A 16,555-nucleotide genomic window follows, 5' to 3' on the forward strand; every position below is an offset into this window, starting at 1 on the left:
TCAGCCATTTGATTCTTGTTACAGCAGCTCCTGAGTGAATGGACATGGTGCAATAAAAGTACTTTTAGAAGTACATTTTCCCAAACACTTACATTTACTTAAATTTACTTGAGTAGGATTAGGGGTTGCCACTTCAGCATGCAATCGTTCTATAGTCTTGCTATTAGGGCTGCTCAATTAATCGAATTTTAATCGTGATTACGATCTGGGCTTTCAACGATCATTAAAAATGACTGAGCCGATTATTAGCTCCTCCTCTCGCGCTGCTCCGTGTGGCAAATCGAGCGCACCTCTCTGCGTTTCGAACACGCGTCACAACAATTAAGAGGACCCGAGGGAAGCTCGGAAAGCTAAGCAGAAGTTATTTGGTGAGGAGAGGATAATGGCTGCTGAAGAAAGAATGCCGTTGGTTGAAAAGAGAGGTAAAACGACTTAAGTGGTGTGGAAACATTATGGGTTTGCGGAGTCAGACGTGAATCAAGTAGATATAGTGTGTAAACTTTGTAGCTGCACCACAGAGCAACACTACAAATTTATTCAATCATTTGAAGACCGCTCACAAAGTGACATACGATCAAACAATGAAGGAACATAGAGAAAAACTCTTGACAACACCTGCTTCATCCTCACAGACCTCCATTCATGCTACCCTGTACAACGCGAATAAATATCCCACCAGCTCCCAGAGACACAAGGAGATAACAAACGCGGTAACGTTTTCCTCGCCAAAGACCACTGCTCAATTAACACAGTGAACAACCAGTATTATGCAGGATTTTGAAGTTCACTAAACATAGATGTTTACATTTTTCATTTATTTTTTATATTGCAAACATTTGCACTGTTATCAGTATTTGCACACTATTTTATATTATTTTTGACATCTTTAAAGCCATTATTCAATACATTGTTATTGTTAAATAAATATCGTCAAATAATCGAGATCTCAATTTCAGTGAAAATAATCGTGATTATCATTTTTGCCATAATCGAGCAGCCCTACTTGCTATTGACCTACTAATTTTATTCAGGTGTGTTGCAACAGGGACACATGGAAGCGTTTCAGGACACTGGCTGGAGTTTGAGACCCCTGCTATAAAGATTAGATTAGATAAAACTTTATTAATCCCTCGGGTGGGTTCCTCCGGGAAATTCAGTTTCCAATAGCACAGCACCGACAGAAGTTACAGAATGTGAGCAGAAATATACCATATATACACACATATAAATACAGAGACATATATAAACACAGAGTATACAAAAGAGATAAACAGAATAAATAGGAATAAGAATACAAGGGAATTACACATTTCAAGTATTGTGAGTCTATTGCACCATTGGATATTAACAAAAACTATTGCACAGTGAAAAGGCACTACAGCAGGGGTCCCCTTAGTTGTTCCCGCCCTCCTTTGTCCCCCAGTTTCCCCTCCCTCTCCCCTCCAGAGAGGAGTTAAACAGTTTGATGGCGTGTGGGACAAAGGAGTTTTTGAGTCTGTTGGTTCTTGTCTTTGGGAGAAGCAACCTGTCACTGAACAGGCTCCTCTGGTTATTTAATATATATAAACTGTTGACTCAAGCACCTCTTTAAAGCCACTATGCTTTATGAAGACTTTGGGGCATCAATGCCTTTGGGGGTTTTGTTTGTTTGTTTGTTTGTTTGTTTGCTTGTTTGTTTTGGGGGGGTTGCTTTACTTTTTCCAAGTTTAATAACATATCATGCTAAAAAAAAACTAAGCACAAAACTAATAATTTCTTAAACCTTTTTTAACTTTTGAAAATTCTTATAAATTATTATTTTTGTTCTCCAGCTGCACTCAGACCGCATGTTTGAGTCCCATGGCTCTCACCAACTTCCTGTTATCTTCAGAGTAGAAGTTTTATCTTCCAGTTAGCATTACTCTGTTCAGAGTTTCACTACTGCTAGGTGAGTAGCTTTCAAGTTTTTGTAGGTGAGCCCGTGTCTTCCACGTGACCTGCCAGCAACCAAAGGACTCACGCAGAGACTTTTCAGTGCATACTACTTGCCAGTCAGTCATGAAATACCAGCCAGTGGCTACCATGGGGGTCACTAGCTGGTCTCCACCTAGTGAAACAACTGATTTCACAGTGACTGCCACCAACCACTCGCACCTGATTAAAGAATACATATTTTATCCTTGGAACACGTGGTTGCCAGATATAATGCTGCAGGCCTGTGTGACTAAGGCCTAAGTGTTATTAACAGCAGTAGCTGCTAACAGTATCTCCCTTTATACAAAGGGAAAAAAGGCTGCAGTTTTTTTTACTGTCGCAGTATGGTTGTTTAGCACCAGAGCTAAACGAAAATAATAGAACAGTAAAAGGAAGCAAATAAGCAAATAAATTTTGACATAGATCCAAAATACAGAGGCCAAAATCTACAGCCATAGTAAACATTTAGGGTAAACTTACATTTGACACCTGCTTCACTGAAGGTAATCTTATCATTTCTTTATTGATCTTGACTCCAAACACAACATAAGCTGTCCCCTGGACTGGCTCTCCATACAGGTACCTGAAACACAGTCCCCAAAACAGCTATCCATCAGTCAGTGGTGTGTTTATAATACCTCTCTAACAATTCCCAAGCCAAATGAAGCCAACACAGAATATGCAGTTCCTCTAATGACCTCTTGGACAGACAGTAAAAAACATGGACGTAACGTCTGGGTAGGAAAAATTAGCTCATTGCGGAAGAGCCTTAAATATGTAATTTGAAGCCCCTTACTTTTTAATGTTTTTTGTATAATTATGTGTGTGCAATTTCTTTAGCGCAGCAGAGAAAATACAAAGTCAAGAAAATGATGACCATGAATGTTCTTATGGTTAAGAACATATGGTTAAACTAAAATTAATTGTAATGGAAATAACATTTCAATAGCACTGACAGGCTAGGATTTAGTTAGAGACTGAATATGGCCAAAGGATGTTGAAAAAAGTCACAAGTAAGAGAGTTTGTTGGTGTATTTAAGTGTAATAAACAAACCTGGCTGAGATTTCTACTACCAGTTCACTGTCATCCAAGCTAAGGAAGGTCTTCTTGGGTGTTAAGGTAACATTGAAGGCAGGAAGCACTAAAACAGAAACATTACAGTGAATGTGACATTCAGGAAACACAGGGAAAGATATTGCTAATTTGATTAGCATAATAACTCCACCTACCATATTTCTTCACCTGAAACTGAGAGGTGAAAGTGTTCTCCTCCCAGTGGTCAAACTTTGCTGTAATAATCCACGTTCCTTCACTGGAAGACATAAATGTCGCTCAGCACCGAACGCACAATTCATTCCAACAATGTAAAGGTCAAATAAAATGTCTTTGTTTTTGTTCTTCTCTTTCCTGAGATTCTAACATTCTGTCATGCCATGTTGTTAGTCTTGCTGACTCGCTGCACACATTAAGCAGCAAACAGGTACTCTGTGTGCCACCCAGTCAGCCTTTGTGAGATACTCTAAAATCTAAACTGGGGCAGGTGGTGGCCTAACGTAAACATGTGCATGAGATAAAATCATACTGGAATGATGACTTCCTAAGAATTTGATAAGACAACTTAGAAGCCAAGAATCTATCAAATATCTGTGTTAAACTATCACACAGCTTGTAATAGATCTCTAAAAGATCTACCAAATGGGTTGATACTTACTTGACATATTCAGAGAGTGGAAATGTTTCCGAATAGATGCCATGAACAGCCCTGGTCCTGGAGACCTGTTTAACCACCACACCATCTGGATTCTATAACACAGAAACTATGTCAGCATTTGAGCTGATACATTCAGTACATGAAAGAGATATCACCAAAATACTGCCAGAATCCAGTTTCTACAAAAGCTACCAAGTTATGTAGCTACAGGACAATCCCTCTTGTAGTGTCACATGGATGGTTTTAGATCTTTTGGCATTTTATATTTCAGCATTTATAACAAGATTTTATATTCGCAATCAATGGTTTGTTCACCTCAATATCTATTGCGATGGAGTTGTTAATGGCCCTAAAGTTTGGAGAAGACACAAAGGCTCGAAGTCGAACTGGAGACGAGAGGAAAAGAAAGAGACATTTCTTTTAAATCAGTCAAACAAAATTATTATTTATGATCTTTGCTACTGGAAACATTTCAGCAACTGCTATCACTATCATCTCAAAATAGTCCTTAACAACTATGCTATTTAAGATTCAACTTGAAAACTATCTCTTCTAGTCATGTTATAGTTGTTTTCATTATTCGCATCTTTATTTTGAAGTTTTCTTTGAAGTTTTAATCAGTATCTTGTGTTCTCACCGGTATCTCCTGGGTTGTAGATGGGTTTGTCTGTCTGGATAAAGATGTACCCAGAGTGAAAGGTTACCATCAGTAACCTCTTCTCAACGTGGAAACCTCCAAAGGTCACTTTCAGAGTCACAAATTTCTTCTTCTTTTCTTCGCGATTCAATAAATCAGAGGAAAGCTGCATTGAGATGTGATTGTGATATAGAAAACAGTTAATCTCAAAAGCTGCTCTTTGTCAATGAATTTTATCATTTCACAAACATTCATATCCAAGACAAGCTGTACAAATAAATCTCATCCCACTAAAGTCTGACTCCCGGGGGGACAGAAATTCTTGGGACTTTTAGGAGGGGCAACGTCTTACCATCACATCAGCTCACTGGTCCTTTGCTAACAATAAATAAAACTGAGCGAAGGCAGTTGCATGCAAACAATGAGGATGAGTCATGTTACAAACACTCTCTAAGATTTTGCACTGCTCCTTTTATATTTGTTTGTGGCTTTTAAATTGAACATCATATCATAAATAGTTTGCACATTTTTCAGATGTAGGTTAGTAGCTTCAGACAAATGGCACTTGTGCACATATCCTCTGTTTGAGTTGAATCGGTAACCTTAAATATGAGCTTGCTGAGTCACCTGTATAGGCTTGAGGGTGCTGAATCCATTTGCCTGGTTTAGTGTGACCGAGTCCTGTAAAAATGTGACAGCCTCGCTGAAGTCCTGGATCACGATGTAGACAGTGATGGGGTCAGACACACTATCAGCCTGTAAGTAGATGTTCTCATCGCTGTCTGTCCTCAGCAGATCTGGAGCCAGCAGAACAAACCTGGAGGAGAGCAACAAAACACGGATTTCACTAATACTACTGTCACCAGTGGTTCAGCTGTCTTTATTGTGGCTACTGCAGTACCACTGCTATACAATTTCAGCATTTCTATGTTACTCTGGTAAATGACTCTAGAACAGTGGTTCTTAACCTGGGTTCGATCGAACCCTAGGGGTTCAGTGAGCCAGTCTCAGGGGTTCGGCAGAGCCTCCGCCGTGACATGCACGGCTCATTTTGTGCACCAGTAAAAAACATATCTATGTCTTGAATTTGAAAAAAATCATATTTTATGTTTCACTAAAGAGGGGTTCAGTGAATGTGCATATGAAACTGGTGGGGTTCGGTACCTCCAACAAGGTTAAGAGCCACTGCTCTAGAATAACTCTAAAAAACAATTTCATTTTGAACCAACAAGTCACAGCATAAAATATGAATAACTAACAGTGTAATACAATTAAAAAAAATAAACAAAAATAGAATACACTTTGGTAAACACAATATGCAATTTGGTTTGACTGATATATGATATATTAAGAGAAGGCATTTGGTGAACGTCTGTACCTTGGTGAAGGATTAATCGTTTTCGGTGGTTTTTCTCTCCTACAAATGAAGAGGAAACACATTAATTTCAGTCATCACATAGTGCTGCTAAATGAGACTGGGATAAAACATATTTTGCACATATAACAACATACAGCTTATGACACTGCATTTTTCTATTGATCTTCAGTGTGGTAATACCAAGTATCATATTTGTTGCATGAGATTTTGTGAGATTTTGAGACGTCTGCATCAGCAGCAGCATTTTTTTCTCAAATAAAAAAACCTAAATGAATTTTACAAAATTTATTTTTATGAAATAAGATAAGATAACATAAGATAAACGTTTATTAGTCCCACAGGTGGGAAATTTTTTGGTCACGGCAGAAAGTACAAGTTTTAAGATCAATAAAAGGTAAGAAAACACAATGAAATAGGATAAGAAAAAATAGAATAACACACTATACAACAAAAATAAAATAATTTATACAATAGAATAAAGTGCTGTACAAAATAGAATAAAATGATTGGTTATAGTGGGAAAAATTGTACTTGGTAATACTGCACATCAGTTACAATTGTGTATGGGATGTGTGTGTGTGTCTGTCTGCACGTGTTGTCATCTGCAGAGACCATGTTGTAAATAAACTGCACAAAACATATGCCACATGCAGCAAATATGATACAAATTTAAACTGATATACAGTATTTCATTTCTTTAAAAAAATGTCACCAGGTTCAATAAACTCTTTTCAAACAATGCAAATTTTTGTCAATTATTTCAGATTGGCTTCACAGGGTTAAAATGAAAATGGAGAGGGGATGATGACATGGAAGTTGCTATAACAAATGTAAAAAAAACATTAAAAAGGAACATGCCTTAATGATATTTTCAAAAGCGACATAAGAAATTCTTCATCATTACAGCAGAAAAGGCCACACAAAACCATGATGAGAATACTTTTGATAAGGAAATGAGAGTGCATATCCAAAGATGAAGGGTATTAAATCTGTATTTGATATTTTAAAATAAATGTTAAAGAAAAGTTACTTACTCATGAAGATCCCAGTATCGCCTAATTGGTACAAATCTGGGGATGAGATTCAAAAACAATAACTGAAGCTACCAGAGGCTTAACCTTGTCTGTACTGTATGATTCTTGCGCACAGACCTCCTATGTAAACATGTTTGTGCACACACACACATACCTGTCCATCCATGGACGCCTGTAAAGAGCACAGCACGATTATTAAACAAAACCTCAAAGATGTAATGTCCAACCCACAGCAGGTACTGAGTCAGTAAAGCCTCTTACCTCCTAGAATTGTCAAACTGTCCATTTGAGCTGCAGAAAAGTACAAGAAATAAAATGTTGTGTAGCTTCAATCGAACCATACCACCTGTCTTGGAGTTTCTGTGGACTATGGCTACCAGTCAGACAGTCACCTAATACGAGAGACCCAAAAACTTTGTCATATTTCCTCATCAAATACTGTAGCGTTAACGGGAAGGGGAGGGATGTCGCTGCTGATCAATAAAACAAACTATTGACTTGGTTGGCAAAGAATCATGGGGAGGTCTTAATCAGGGCAAAGGGTCATTTTGTTTTAAGTTTACTAATTTTATTTAATTTGATTACTTCTATAATTTTAAAATGTACAAATAGTTAACTTATTTCAGTTTTTAAGTCATTTTAAACCACATCTATAACAAACCTGTTTTTGTTTTTAAAGAAAAATACTTTTTTCAGCCTTGTTTAACACAAGCAACCTAAAATAACGTTGAATTGACGTAAGTGCAATTTACTGACAACAGTGCCTGTTAACAGGACAGTGCTGCAGCTACGTTTGCTGTGAGATAATGATTGTCTAAAGCCATTTCACAACCCCACAATGCACTGCATTTCAGAAGCTTTATAAAGCCTAAGTTATGAATTTGAGGTGCTTCCATTTGGAAAGTGGATTACATTTATTGACATACCTATAGTGTACCACAACAGATGTTTTCTGCTGAGTGCAATGAGACTTGTAACTATGTTTTTAAGCTTTGTGGAGATAAGGAAGAAAGCATGTTGTGTAAATTGCCCGGCTAGAAATAGTTCCTGTAGTAGTTCATACCCTGTTGATAGGGAGTGAAATCATGGAACAAAGACAATACAAATGACTATACTACTGTATTGTGTTTTGGTGCTAGTCTGGTAACAAATAATGAGCAATTATTTGTGTAATAATCAAAGTAATGAAGTTTATTTTTTGTTTATAGTTATGTCCAAATCCAGTAATCCAGTGAGTATACTTTCAGCCAGATTAATGGAGTTATGGTGAACCTAAAGTCAGACTGTAGTGTGTCACAAAAGTGGCTCTATTTACTTGTCTAAATCACCATGGTAACGTATGTTGAACAAATAACCTGGTTGGGAGCAGGTTATCTTCAGAGTTTTGATTTCAAACCAGCTAGACACAGCCACATTTTCACTGATTGGGCCTTTTTACAGTATGTTTTAGGTGCAATATTGATTTTATGCTGTAGAATTCCTTTGTACATGTGTAAATCATTAAGCTGTAACTTACTAACATGACGAATGAAGCTCAGCTAGAAGTTACAGCAGCACAATCTGTGCATTTTATTGTCAATTGAATGTGTACGTAGCAGTCATGTGGTGATGAAGAAAATGAGTAGTTTTCTATCCTTTTTGACCGACACAACATGGCCTTGTTTTCTTGTTATCTGTGTCTATTTTTTTCAGGCAACTGGTGGGTGGAGCTGACCCAGTTTCAGATGTTGGCCCCATTTGGATCACACATTTAAGCTGCATGTAGATGTCACATATCAACTATCAGATTTAAACTCAGTGAAGAACCCAAATCACAGGCTCATCTGGTGGGCTTTCTTTCAGTCTTACAATTTAGACATTCAGCATGTCAAAGATAATGTCATGGCAGATGCTTTGTCCCGTGTCCCTCAGTCATTTGTCACAGCTGTATCATTAATATGCTTTGTACTAGTTCCTCTTCAGTATTCCTTCCTCTGCTAGGCTCCAAGACAGCGGAGTCTGGAGATGGAAGCGGTTTGAGCATATATCAATGTTTTTGGCAGTGAGGTTGATTATGAAAAAAAAAATCATAAAAATCATATCATATGTTACATTTGTTAGGTTTATTTACAATGTCAATAGTTTTCCAGTTTTGTTTCAGGGTAGAAGCCTGTTTTATGGAAATGCACACCTGAGCAGGTCAGGCTAAGATCCCCTATAAAGAAGCCCTGCCAGGGCCTCTTGGGGCCTCCTTTCTTTTCTTAATGGGTGCTGCTTGGCTGACAAAGCATTTTGTTTTTGGTGTTGGCACATACTCACTCATACACCAACGCTTTCAGACATGACATATGCTGACAATTACTCAAGGTTTTTTTTTTTTAAGTTTCTTTACTTCATGAAGTTATTTAACAACCTAAGTCTACGTATGGTCTCACGCTTCAGTGACATATAGTTTGGGCCAGGCTGTGACACCTTAGTGTTAATCTGCTGCTAAGGTTTTTTTTTTTTACACTGCTGGAATTGCAGCTACTAGAGCAGCAAACTGATCTGGGTTTTTATCACCAAGGATAAATCAATAAAATTTATTTCTTTTCGATCTGGCAAAAAACTAAAGGGATTTCACCACAGCGGGGACATTAACCTTTAATGTTTAAATGTATCTGGTTTAAAGTTTCAGAACGCCAATATGCAGCTGTCACTTTAAAAACAAACACCAATACTGAGAATTAGCGATAAAATAATGATCTAAAAATATTTATTTTCCACTTTGCAGCTGAAATTCTAAGAGCAATGATTTTCTGCAGTATTTATTTCCTGTTTTATTGCAACAGTCTTCTGTTTCTTATATTCTTTATTCATTTGTAATCCCTGTTTTATCATCATCTGATAACATCGACGACTGGAGTAGGCAGCGCTCATAGAGATCATTTTGTGCCCCTTTTTGTGTGAGTGCACACAAAGCCTGCATCAGAAAACTGAACTGAAAACTGAACTTCCTTTGCAGTACACCCCCTCAGGCCTGTGGTAAAAATGAACTTTGCATCTGATACAAGTTATTCTACTGTGGATGGATAGTTTCAACACTTTGAGCCAACATAGTGAACTAAAATTTAAACAAAAATGCAGCAATACTAGATGAAGCAATTTACATTTAATTTTACAAGCTTCTTGGCTGTTTTATGACTGGGACACGTTTGGGCATCTGAGGCATGCGAGTTAGATAACCAAATACCATATGCTGGGTCAAGTTCTAAACATTTTTTCCAACACATTCACACATGACACAATCATGACACTGTAATCTGCAGGCCACACAGATCCTAAAGATGAATGCAGCACTATTACTTCAGCAGATAAAAGAAGCCTATGTGAGACGTGTGCAGCTGTGACAAATATCTACAGTTTGTTTATGTCTCCATTTTTCTTCTGACTCTTCACTGAAAACACAAAGTGTCCCATTTATCATTCAGTCTCACTGTCCAGACTCTGAATCCGAGTCACTGTAGTCTGCCACCAGAGATGTGACTCCTCCTGAGCATTTACTTCGGTCCTCCACCTTTCCATTTGTCAGTTTTGTGTCTGCTTCCTCTGTAGGTCTGATATGTACTTCCTTGAAACCATCACCCTTTGTCTCATTCTGAACCACTTGTTCCGATACTATACACGAGGTTTCCACTGTGGGTGTGGCCAATGAAATGTCCCCATCGCTTGTGCTGACATCATGGTGTGACTTTCTGGGGGTGATGGTGGCACGCTGTTCAGTCTTGATTTCAGACTGTGATGTCCGTTTGCGGATTAAAGGACTGTGTGAGGAACCCAGGGCTTTGGCCACAGCTACTTCTTTCCCCTGGAGACCAAGCTTATGGAGCAGGCTGCCTGCAGCACCACCTGGTGGTGTCGACGCGGAGTTAAACCATGAACGAGAGGCGATCTCCTTCCTTTTGCTCTGCTGTTTGTCCTCATATGCTGATTGAAATGAGAGGAGAGAAATAATGCAGAAATTGTTAAATGAGCTCTATTAAAGGATTTCAGACTTTTCACTATTTACATATGGGTACATTTTCAGAGTGAGACAGTAAATAACTCACTATACGCTTTTTAAATTTATGTACTTGTGACAAAATATGTTGCTTACAGTCCGGTGTCTGGTAGGTAAGTAGTGCTGCCAGTTTCTTATCCTCCTCCTTCTCTGGTAACAGTGGGATGGATAAGTTGGTTCTCATCCTCACCGCATTATCCTTCTCCTCCTGATCAGCCAGAACTTTCTTCTCTTCCTATACAGCCAAGAAAAGGAGGACGACAAAGAAAGACATTGTATGAAACTTTTAATTTTGTCATTAAAAACCAGAGCTGCCTGGCAACCATCAAATACAGGAATGAGTATTCCCTGAGCAGTTGAGAGTACTGTAGGTTGACTCCTGTTGGTCCGCACACTTCAAACAAGTGTAAGGTGTTGCACTGAAAACCTGTCTGTGATTACTTGAGTCACTAGCAGATTTCCACAGTCAGCCGTAGTTTGTAGGAAAGGCGCAGACTTATGTATAATCATTTTCCAACTAGCAGTAGTAAAACACTCAAAAGTGTCACGCAAACTGGAAATGAAGGTTGTTTACCTTCACAGTAAACGTTGTGTCCTTTGAAACATGCTGTTTTCAGCAGTAGGGCACAAATTTTGTTTTAACAATGAAAACTGTCAATTTCCAATTTGTCTCGTACTTCCAAGTTCTGAGGGGCAGTGGGTTTGTAGACTAGCCGCCATCCTACAAACTATGAGCACTAAATTTTGTACAGCACCCACTTTCTGGACGACTTTACAGTGACAGCCAGAAATCCCCAGCAACTACTCAACAACCAGAACATTTTGGTCCTGATGTCCAGAGGCTGCCTGGTGGGGTCGCTGACAGATGTCGAGGCCCGTGATATCACAAAGGTATGTAAAAGGATGAGTAAAAGGCTATTACAGAGAGTGTTGAAGAATATGCAGTTACATGCATATTTTATTTTCACTAGCAGTAGTTTAGGTCTTTAATTTGAATATCAGTTCACAGACACGTGACTAAAATAAATGAAGAAAACGCTTGATTTTTTTGAAAACACAAAAAAGAAAATATGAAAAGTGAAGCTGTAGAGGGCAAGAAGATTTAGCTTTTCATTTGAAACATGCCATATTCTGTGCATTATAAACAAGGGGGAGATAAATTAACACTAGCAGACATTAAAATTTTACTGGTATGTGTTGTATTTTCTAATTTTTCTTTTGAAATGTGTAATGACTGAGTGAAAATATAATAATAATTTACTATGGTATACTTTATTTTGTAACGTCGTAATGTTTTCTGCAAAGGGTGTCATTCCAGCCGCCGACCTTAATTTTAGGCCTGTGAGTGAACCATTTAGAAAATGTTACTTGTGTGAGCAAATGAGAAAAGAGTATTACTGCAATGGCCAAGAGTCAATATCTTACTCTGAATTTCCTACGGAGGGTGCTGTTGAGCTGGAAGTCATCCTTCTTCCCGGCCTGATAGTCCTGGATCTCTGACAGAGATGGCAGAGCCTTTTTAAGCTTCTCCTTGTCTTTCCCACCGTGGTCCAGTTTGTACATGGCATCCGTCTCCAGCTTCTCCTTCTCTGTCCGCTCTGTCCAAAGAGGAGCAAGGAAAGTTACGTTGTAGCGAGCAGCAACAAACAAGCCCTTTTTTTGTAAAAATGACATCAGATTACATCAAATATTCAAACAACCATTTGTGGAGATGTCTTTTTGTTTGATATGTGCCGTCTATAAGATTCTGTCCAACACAGAAAAATGATTATATCATGGTGCCCATTTTGTGCATGATATTTACACACGGTGCAGGTAAGAGCACTGACCAAACAATTTGTTTTTTTTATAATAACAACTGTTTTACCTGTAGTGAGAATCTGTTCATTCTCAGCCATGTCCCAGCGCTCCTCCTTCCTGCGAGCCCCGCTTACTATGACATAGTCACAAGTGGCTGGGTCTGTCTGCATCTCAATGTAGTTCACACAGAGATGGCACTTCATCCGAAACCTGGTTAAGGAAACAAGATTTTAACTTGAGGACAGCTTCAAGATGAATTTTGCTGTGATACTGTAAAGTGCAGAACACAAACACACATGTTTATAGTTCTGATTTCAAGTTCGCACAACAGCAAAAGTTTTTTCTTTTAACAGTTGACCTGATCCTCCCGTTTACCTGTAAATTGGCGTGGTGTAATAGTTCCCCACTTTCTTCTTCTCCGCATTGTACCGAACCCCTGTGCAAACAACACATCAGTGTTATGGAAATGAAAAGAAGGACTGATTGTACCTCAAAGAAAATTATATAATCTTGTCATTCATTCATTCCAAACTTACCCATGCCAATGTGATTTTTGCAGCCATCACACCAGATGTTGTAAGGCATTTCAAACCTTGATGGAACCAAAATAGATAATTAAAACATGTCATTTGGGTGAGTTTCAAAGAAAAACCCATATGTACAAAGGTTCCAGGTTCTGTTCAATGCAAATTCAATGTTTCTGCCATTAAAAGGAAATGCTTTATTTTAATAGATTCACCATTTGGCTATTTTCTGTTTAACATAAAAATAATAATAAGTTATTCTAGAACACTGAAACTAAATCCATACAAGTCTAGACAGAAAAAAGCTAAAGCTGGAGAAAAAAACCAAACAAAAATTAATACTAATCAAAAACACACAAAACTCTAATAACTATATAATACACATACATGTATTGTTTTTCTGATTTTTAATCACATGGTGATGGTGGTGGTAGAATATCATTCATGAAGGCACAGCTATACTGTGGCATCTGTCATTTGAATGTACAAATATTTTTGTGGATGGTAACTCATACAAGACTAAAAATGTAATAATTTCCCATCTCCAGCCTCAGTTCATTACTACTCTACAAGTGTGCACTAACCTGATAATGAGGATGCCCTGGGACAGTTTCCGGGCTCTCTCACGCAGGGCGTGGGTCTTATGGTAGCCATTGAGGGATCCATGCTAAAGATAAAGAATGATAAAAATGTAAGCCATAGTAAAATTAAAACAACTGACACCCACAAAAGTTTGTGTGATCTAACATACCTTGGCTGGATCAAAATCTGGAGGATAATACTTGTTTGTTCCTTTTCTTTCACCCTGTCAAGAAAACAGTGCAGAAGACTTTATTAATAAAGAATACAAACTATTATTCTTTAGCTAGTATTTCCACATAGATATTCCTGTGATTGTGTGCATCCCTGGAAACATAGCTGAATTAAGGCTTACCATTGTGACAACTGAAACGCTGCCCCAGTAGTGAACTCACTCCTTTTCACCTGACAAAAAAAGAAGGTAAGTCATTTACACCACACTGTAACAGTAAGGTTAATGTACCTTTCATTATAGCAATTTAAGCGCTCTCCTTAACTATTTTTAAGAATATTTGAAAAAGTATCCTGTAAGTTAGGAAATGAATCACACATAAACATACTGAGTTCGTAAGGAACACATAGCTTTGCATATGTTATCATAGTTTCACTACCCGAGTATCTTCTAAACCACAGATAGCATGAAACACCGCACCTCACTCAAAGTCTAATTCCAACCAATATTTCTAAAGCTGGCGAAACGGATTTCATCCGAAAGCACGTTGAAGCAAATAGCCCAGTAATCTTTCAACAAACAGTTAAAGGCAAAATTAAGTTCTGATTCGGATGTGTAACAAAAGAAGCCAACAGTCTTTGAAGCGCAAAACGTCGAAAGTAGTGTGTTAAAGAGCACGTGAACACTGACAGTATTTCTGTTACACTAGTGTCGTGTACATTAAACACTATATCAAAAGGTATTTTGACAAATTTCTGGAGAGGATGACCTATCGCAAGCTGGCCGAAGGCTACGTAGCCTTAGCAAAAGCTAGCTTGCTACTTAATGTTAGCGCCTGCTACTAGCCAGAATGAGAAGAACGTGAACACAAAAACATCCATAAATAAAAAATCACTGCAATGACATCTGAAAGATCCAACAGCTGTGATTACTTGTGGATGAAAATCTAAAGTATACTCTCAAACAACCTTGAAACTGCCGTTTGCACTGCTGCTGCACTACAACAACATCAGAGGGTTGATGGGTAATGAAGACGTAATTTCCTGGCATCGGAAGTGGCGTCACGTCGAAAAGCCCTCTGGGAAGCGCCGGTATCGGGAGAAAAAACGTGTTTTTGAACGAGCTAAAAACAATTCGCCTGTCAATGCCGCAGAAATGGAAACTAAAGCGGAGTCATACAAACGTTATATCTGTTCGTTTAGCGGCTGCTCGGCTGCCTACAACAAACAGTGGAAACTGGACGCTCACTTGTGTAAGCACACGGGGGTGAAGCCGTACTCGTGCGAGCGCGATGGCTGCAGTAAGGCGTTCTGTAGTAAGTACCACCTAGCGAGGCACGAGCTCAGCCACAACGGAGAGAAGCCTTTCCGGTGCACCGTGGACGGCTGCGCGGAGGCCTTCACCACCAACGCAAACCGGGCCCGACACATCGGCCGCATCCACTGCCTGGAGCCGAGGAAATACGTCTGCAGGTTTGAGGGCTGCGGCCTCGAGTTCAAGAAGAACAAACAGCTCAAATCTCACATGTGTGAGCAGCACACTCAGCTGCCCCCTTATCAGTGCACTTACGAAGGCTGCCAGATGCGATTCAGCTTCCCCAGCAAACTGAAGCGTCACGAGAAGGTGCACAGAGGGTACCCCTGCAAAGAGGAGAGCTGCGTCTTCACGGGGAAGACCTGGACTGAGTACCTGAAGCACAGGAAGGAGCAGCACAGAGTCACCCTGAAGTGTGAGCAGTGCAGCCGAGTGTTCAGGGACTCCTGGTTTCTGCAGCAGCATCAGCGCATCCACTCTGAAATGAGAGTGGTCCTCAAATGTCCCAGGGATACCTGTGACAGGTCGTTCACCACTGCCTTCAACCTGCAGAGCCACATCAGCTCCTTCCACGAGGAGCGCCGACCCTTTGTCTGCACCCACGCTGGCTGTGGGAAGACGTTCGCCATGAACCAGAGCCTCCAGCGTCATAGCGTCGTCCACGACCCACAGAGGAAGAAGCTGAAGAAGCCAAGAGCCAAAAGATCTCTTGCTTCGAGGTTAAGCGGTTACTGTGAAACAAAGAGAGTGGTCTACAAAATGCAAACCGAACATGCAGCGCACAGACAGTCTTCACAAGAGAAAGCAGACCAGCCTGGCCCTTTTGAGCTGGTGTCTCTCCTACAGGACGCGTCCTTGCTGTGCAACCCTGCTGTGGACAGGCAGGGACTTACAAACACCTTGGCTACACCATTATCAGTGTAGAGTCAAATGAAGAGGAGCACCCCCGGTTTTGTGTGGACAGCAGGCACTTTAAAAGAGCATTTATAATATATATTATTTGTGACATGGTTGTTGGGAGTCTTGGTGTTGAACACTGGTCATTGGTTGGTTTATTATAATTTACAATCTTTCTGAAAGGGAATTCAGAATGAAGAAGTGGAACCTGATCCTGGTGTTCTGTCCTCTGGGTTATGTCCGCTAGAGTGTTTCATTGTAGAAAAACATTATAATGTTTTGTTTTTCCCCAGAGCAATTCAATTAATTATGTTTGATGTTTGTATCTAAGAAAATATATTTTGTTTACTGTATAAAACTTGAAAAAATGTGATGGGTGTTTTGTTACTACATAATGACAGTATTTCAATAAAACCTGTGGAATGTATTTTTTCTTCTTGAGTGCTCTTATTTGTTCATTTAAATAAGTGGGTCATAATATAACCTGTCCAAGAGTTCAGTATAACTAAAATGCAGAGCTTGGTGTTGACATGTATC

The 16,555-nt window shown here is 39.2% G+C and overlaps 3 protein-coding genes across 3 annotated transcripts in view; 1 reads left to right on the top strand and 2 right to left on the bottom strand.

Moving 5' to 3' along the window:
- Nucleotides 1-7,055, bottom strand: part of LOC116333232 (complement C3-like) — a 33,474-nt gene extending 26,419 nt beyond the window's left edge. Inside the window, exons 1-11 of the mRNA XM_031756416.2 lie at nt 6,976-7,055; nt 6,869-6,886; nt 6,715-6,750; nt 5,681-5,719; nt 4,930-5,119; nt 4,303-4,468; nt 3,981-4,051; nt 3,666-3,757; nt 3,184-3,266; nt 3,008-3,095; nt 2,434-2,536 (exon numbers count right to left, since the gene is read on the bottom strand). Of these exons, the coding sequence (XP_031612276.2) occupies nt 2,434-2,536; nt 3,008-3,095; nt 3,184-3,266; nt 3,666-3,757; nt 3,981-4,051; nt 4,303-4,468; nt 4,930-5,119; nt 5,681-5,719; nt 6,715-6,750; nt 6,869-6,886; nt 6,976-7,055 (966 nt within the window). The remainder of the gene's footprint in view (nt 1-2,433; nt 2,537-3,007; nt 3,096-3,183; nt 3,267-3,665; nt 3,758-3,980; nt 4,052-4,302; nt 4,469-4,929; nt 5,120-5,680; nt 5,720-6,714; nt 6,751-6,868; nt 6,887-6,975) is intronic.
- A 913-nt stretch (nt 7,056-7,968) lies between these two features.
- On the bottom strand, nt 7,969-14,853 carry ccdc130 (coiled-coil domain containing 130). The gene is made up of 10 exons (XM_031756421.2): nt 14,776-14,853; nt 13,991-14,040; nt 13,808-13,861; nt 13,641-13,723; nt 13,069-13,124; nt 12,908-12,968; nt 12,600-12,742; nt 12,158-12,330; nt 10,829-10,967; nt 7,969-10,659 (listed from the first exon to the last, which is right to left on the bottom strand). The coding sequence occupies exons 2-10, from the start codon at nt 13,991-13,993 to the stop codon at nt 10,166-10,168; spliced, it is 1,206 nt and encodes a 401-aa protein (XP_031612281.1). The 5' UTR covers nt 13,994-14,040; nt 14,776-14,853; the 3' UTR covers nt 7,969-10,165.
- Nucleotides 14,780-16,445, top strand: LOC116333237 (transcription factor IIIA-like). The gene has a single exon (XM_031756420.2). The coding sequence runs from the start codon at nt 14,828-14,830 to the stop codon at nt 16,043-16,045; it is 1,218 nt and encodes a 405-aa protein (XP_031612280.2). The 5' UTR covers nt 14,780-14,827; the 3' UTR covers nt 16,046-16,445.
- Nucleotides 16,446-16,555: the final 110 nt, after the last annotated feature.

This window comes from Oreochromis aureus, linkage group 6, assembly GCF_013358895.1.
Source record: "Oreochromis aureus strain Israel breed Guangdong linkage group 6, ZZ_aureus, whole genome shotgun sequence".
In the NCBI taxonomy this organism is placed as follows: domain Eukaryota; kingdom Metazoa; phylum Chordata; class Actinopteri; order Cichliformes; family Cichlidae; genus Oreochromis; species Oreochromis aureus.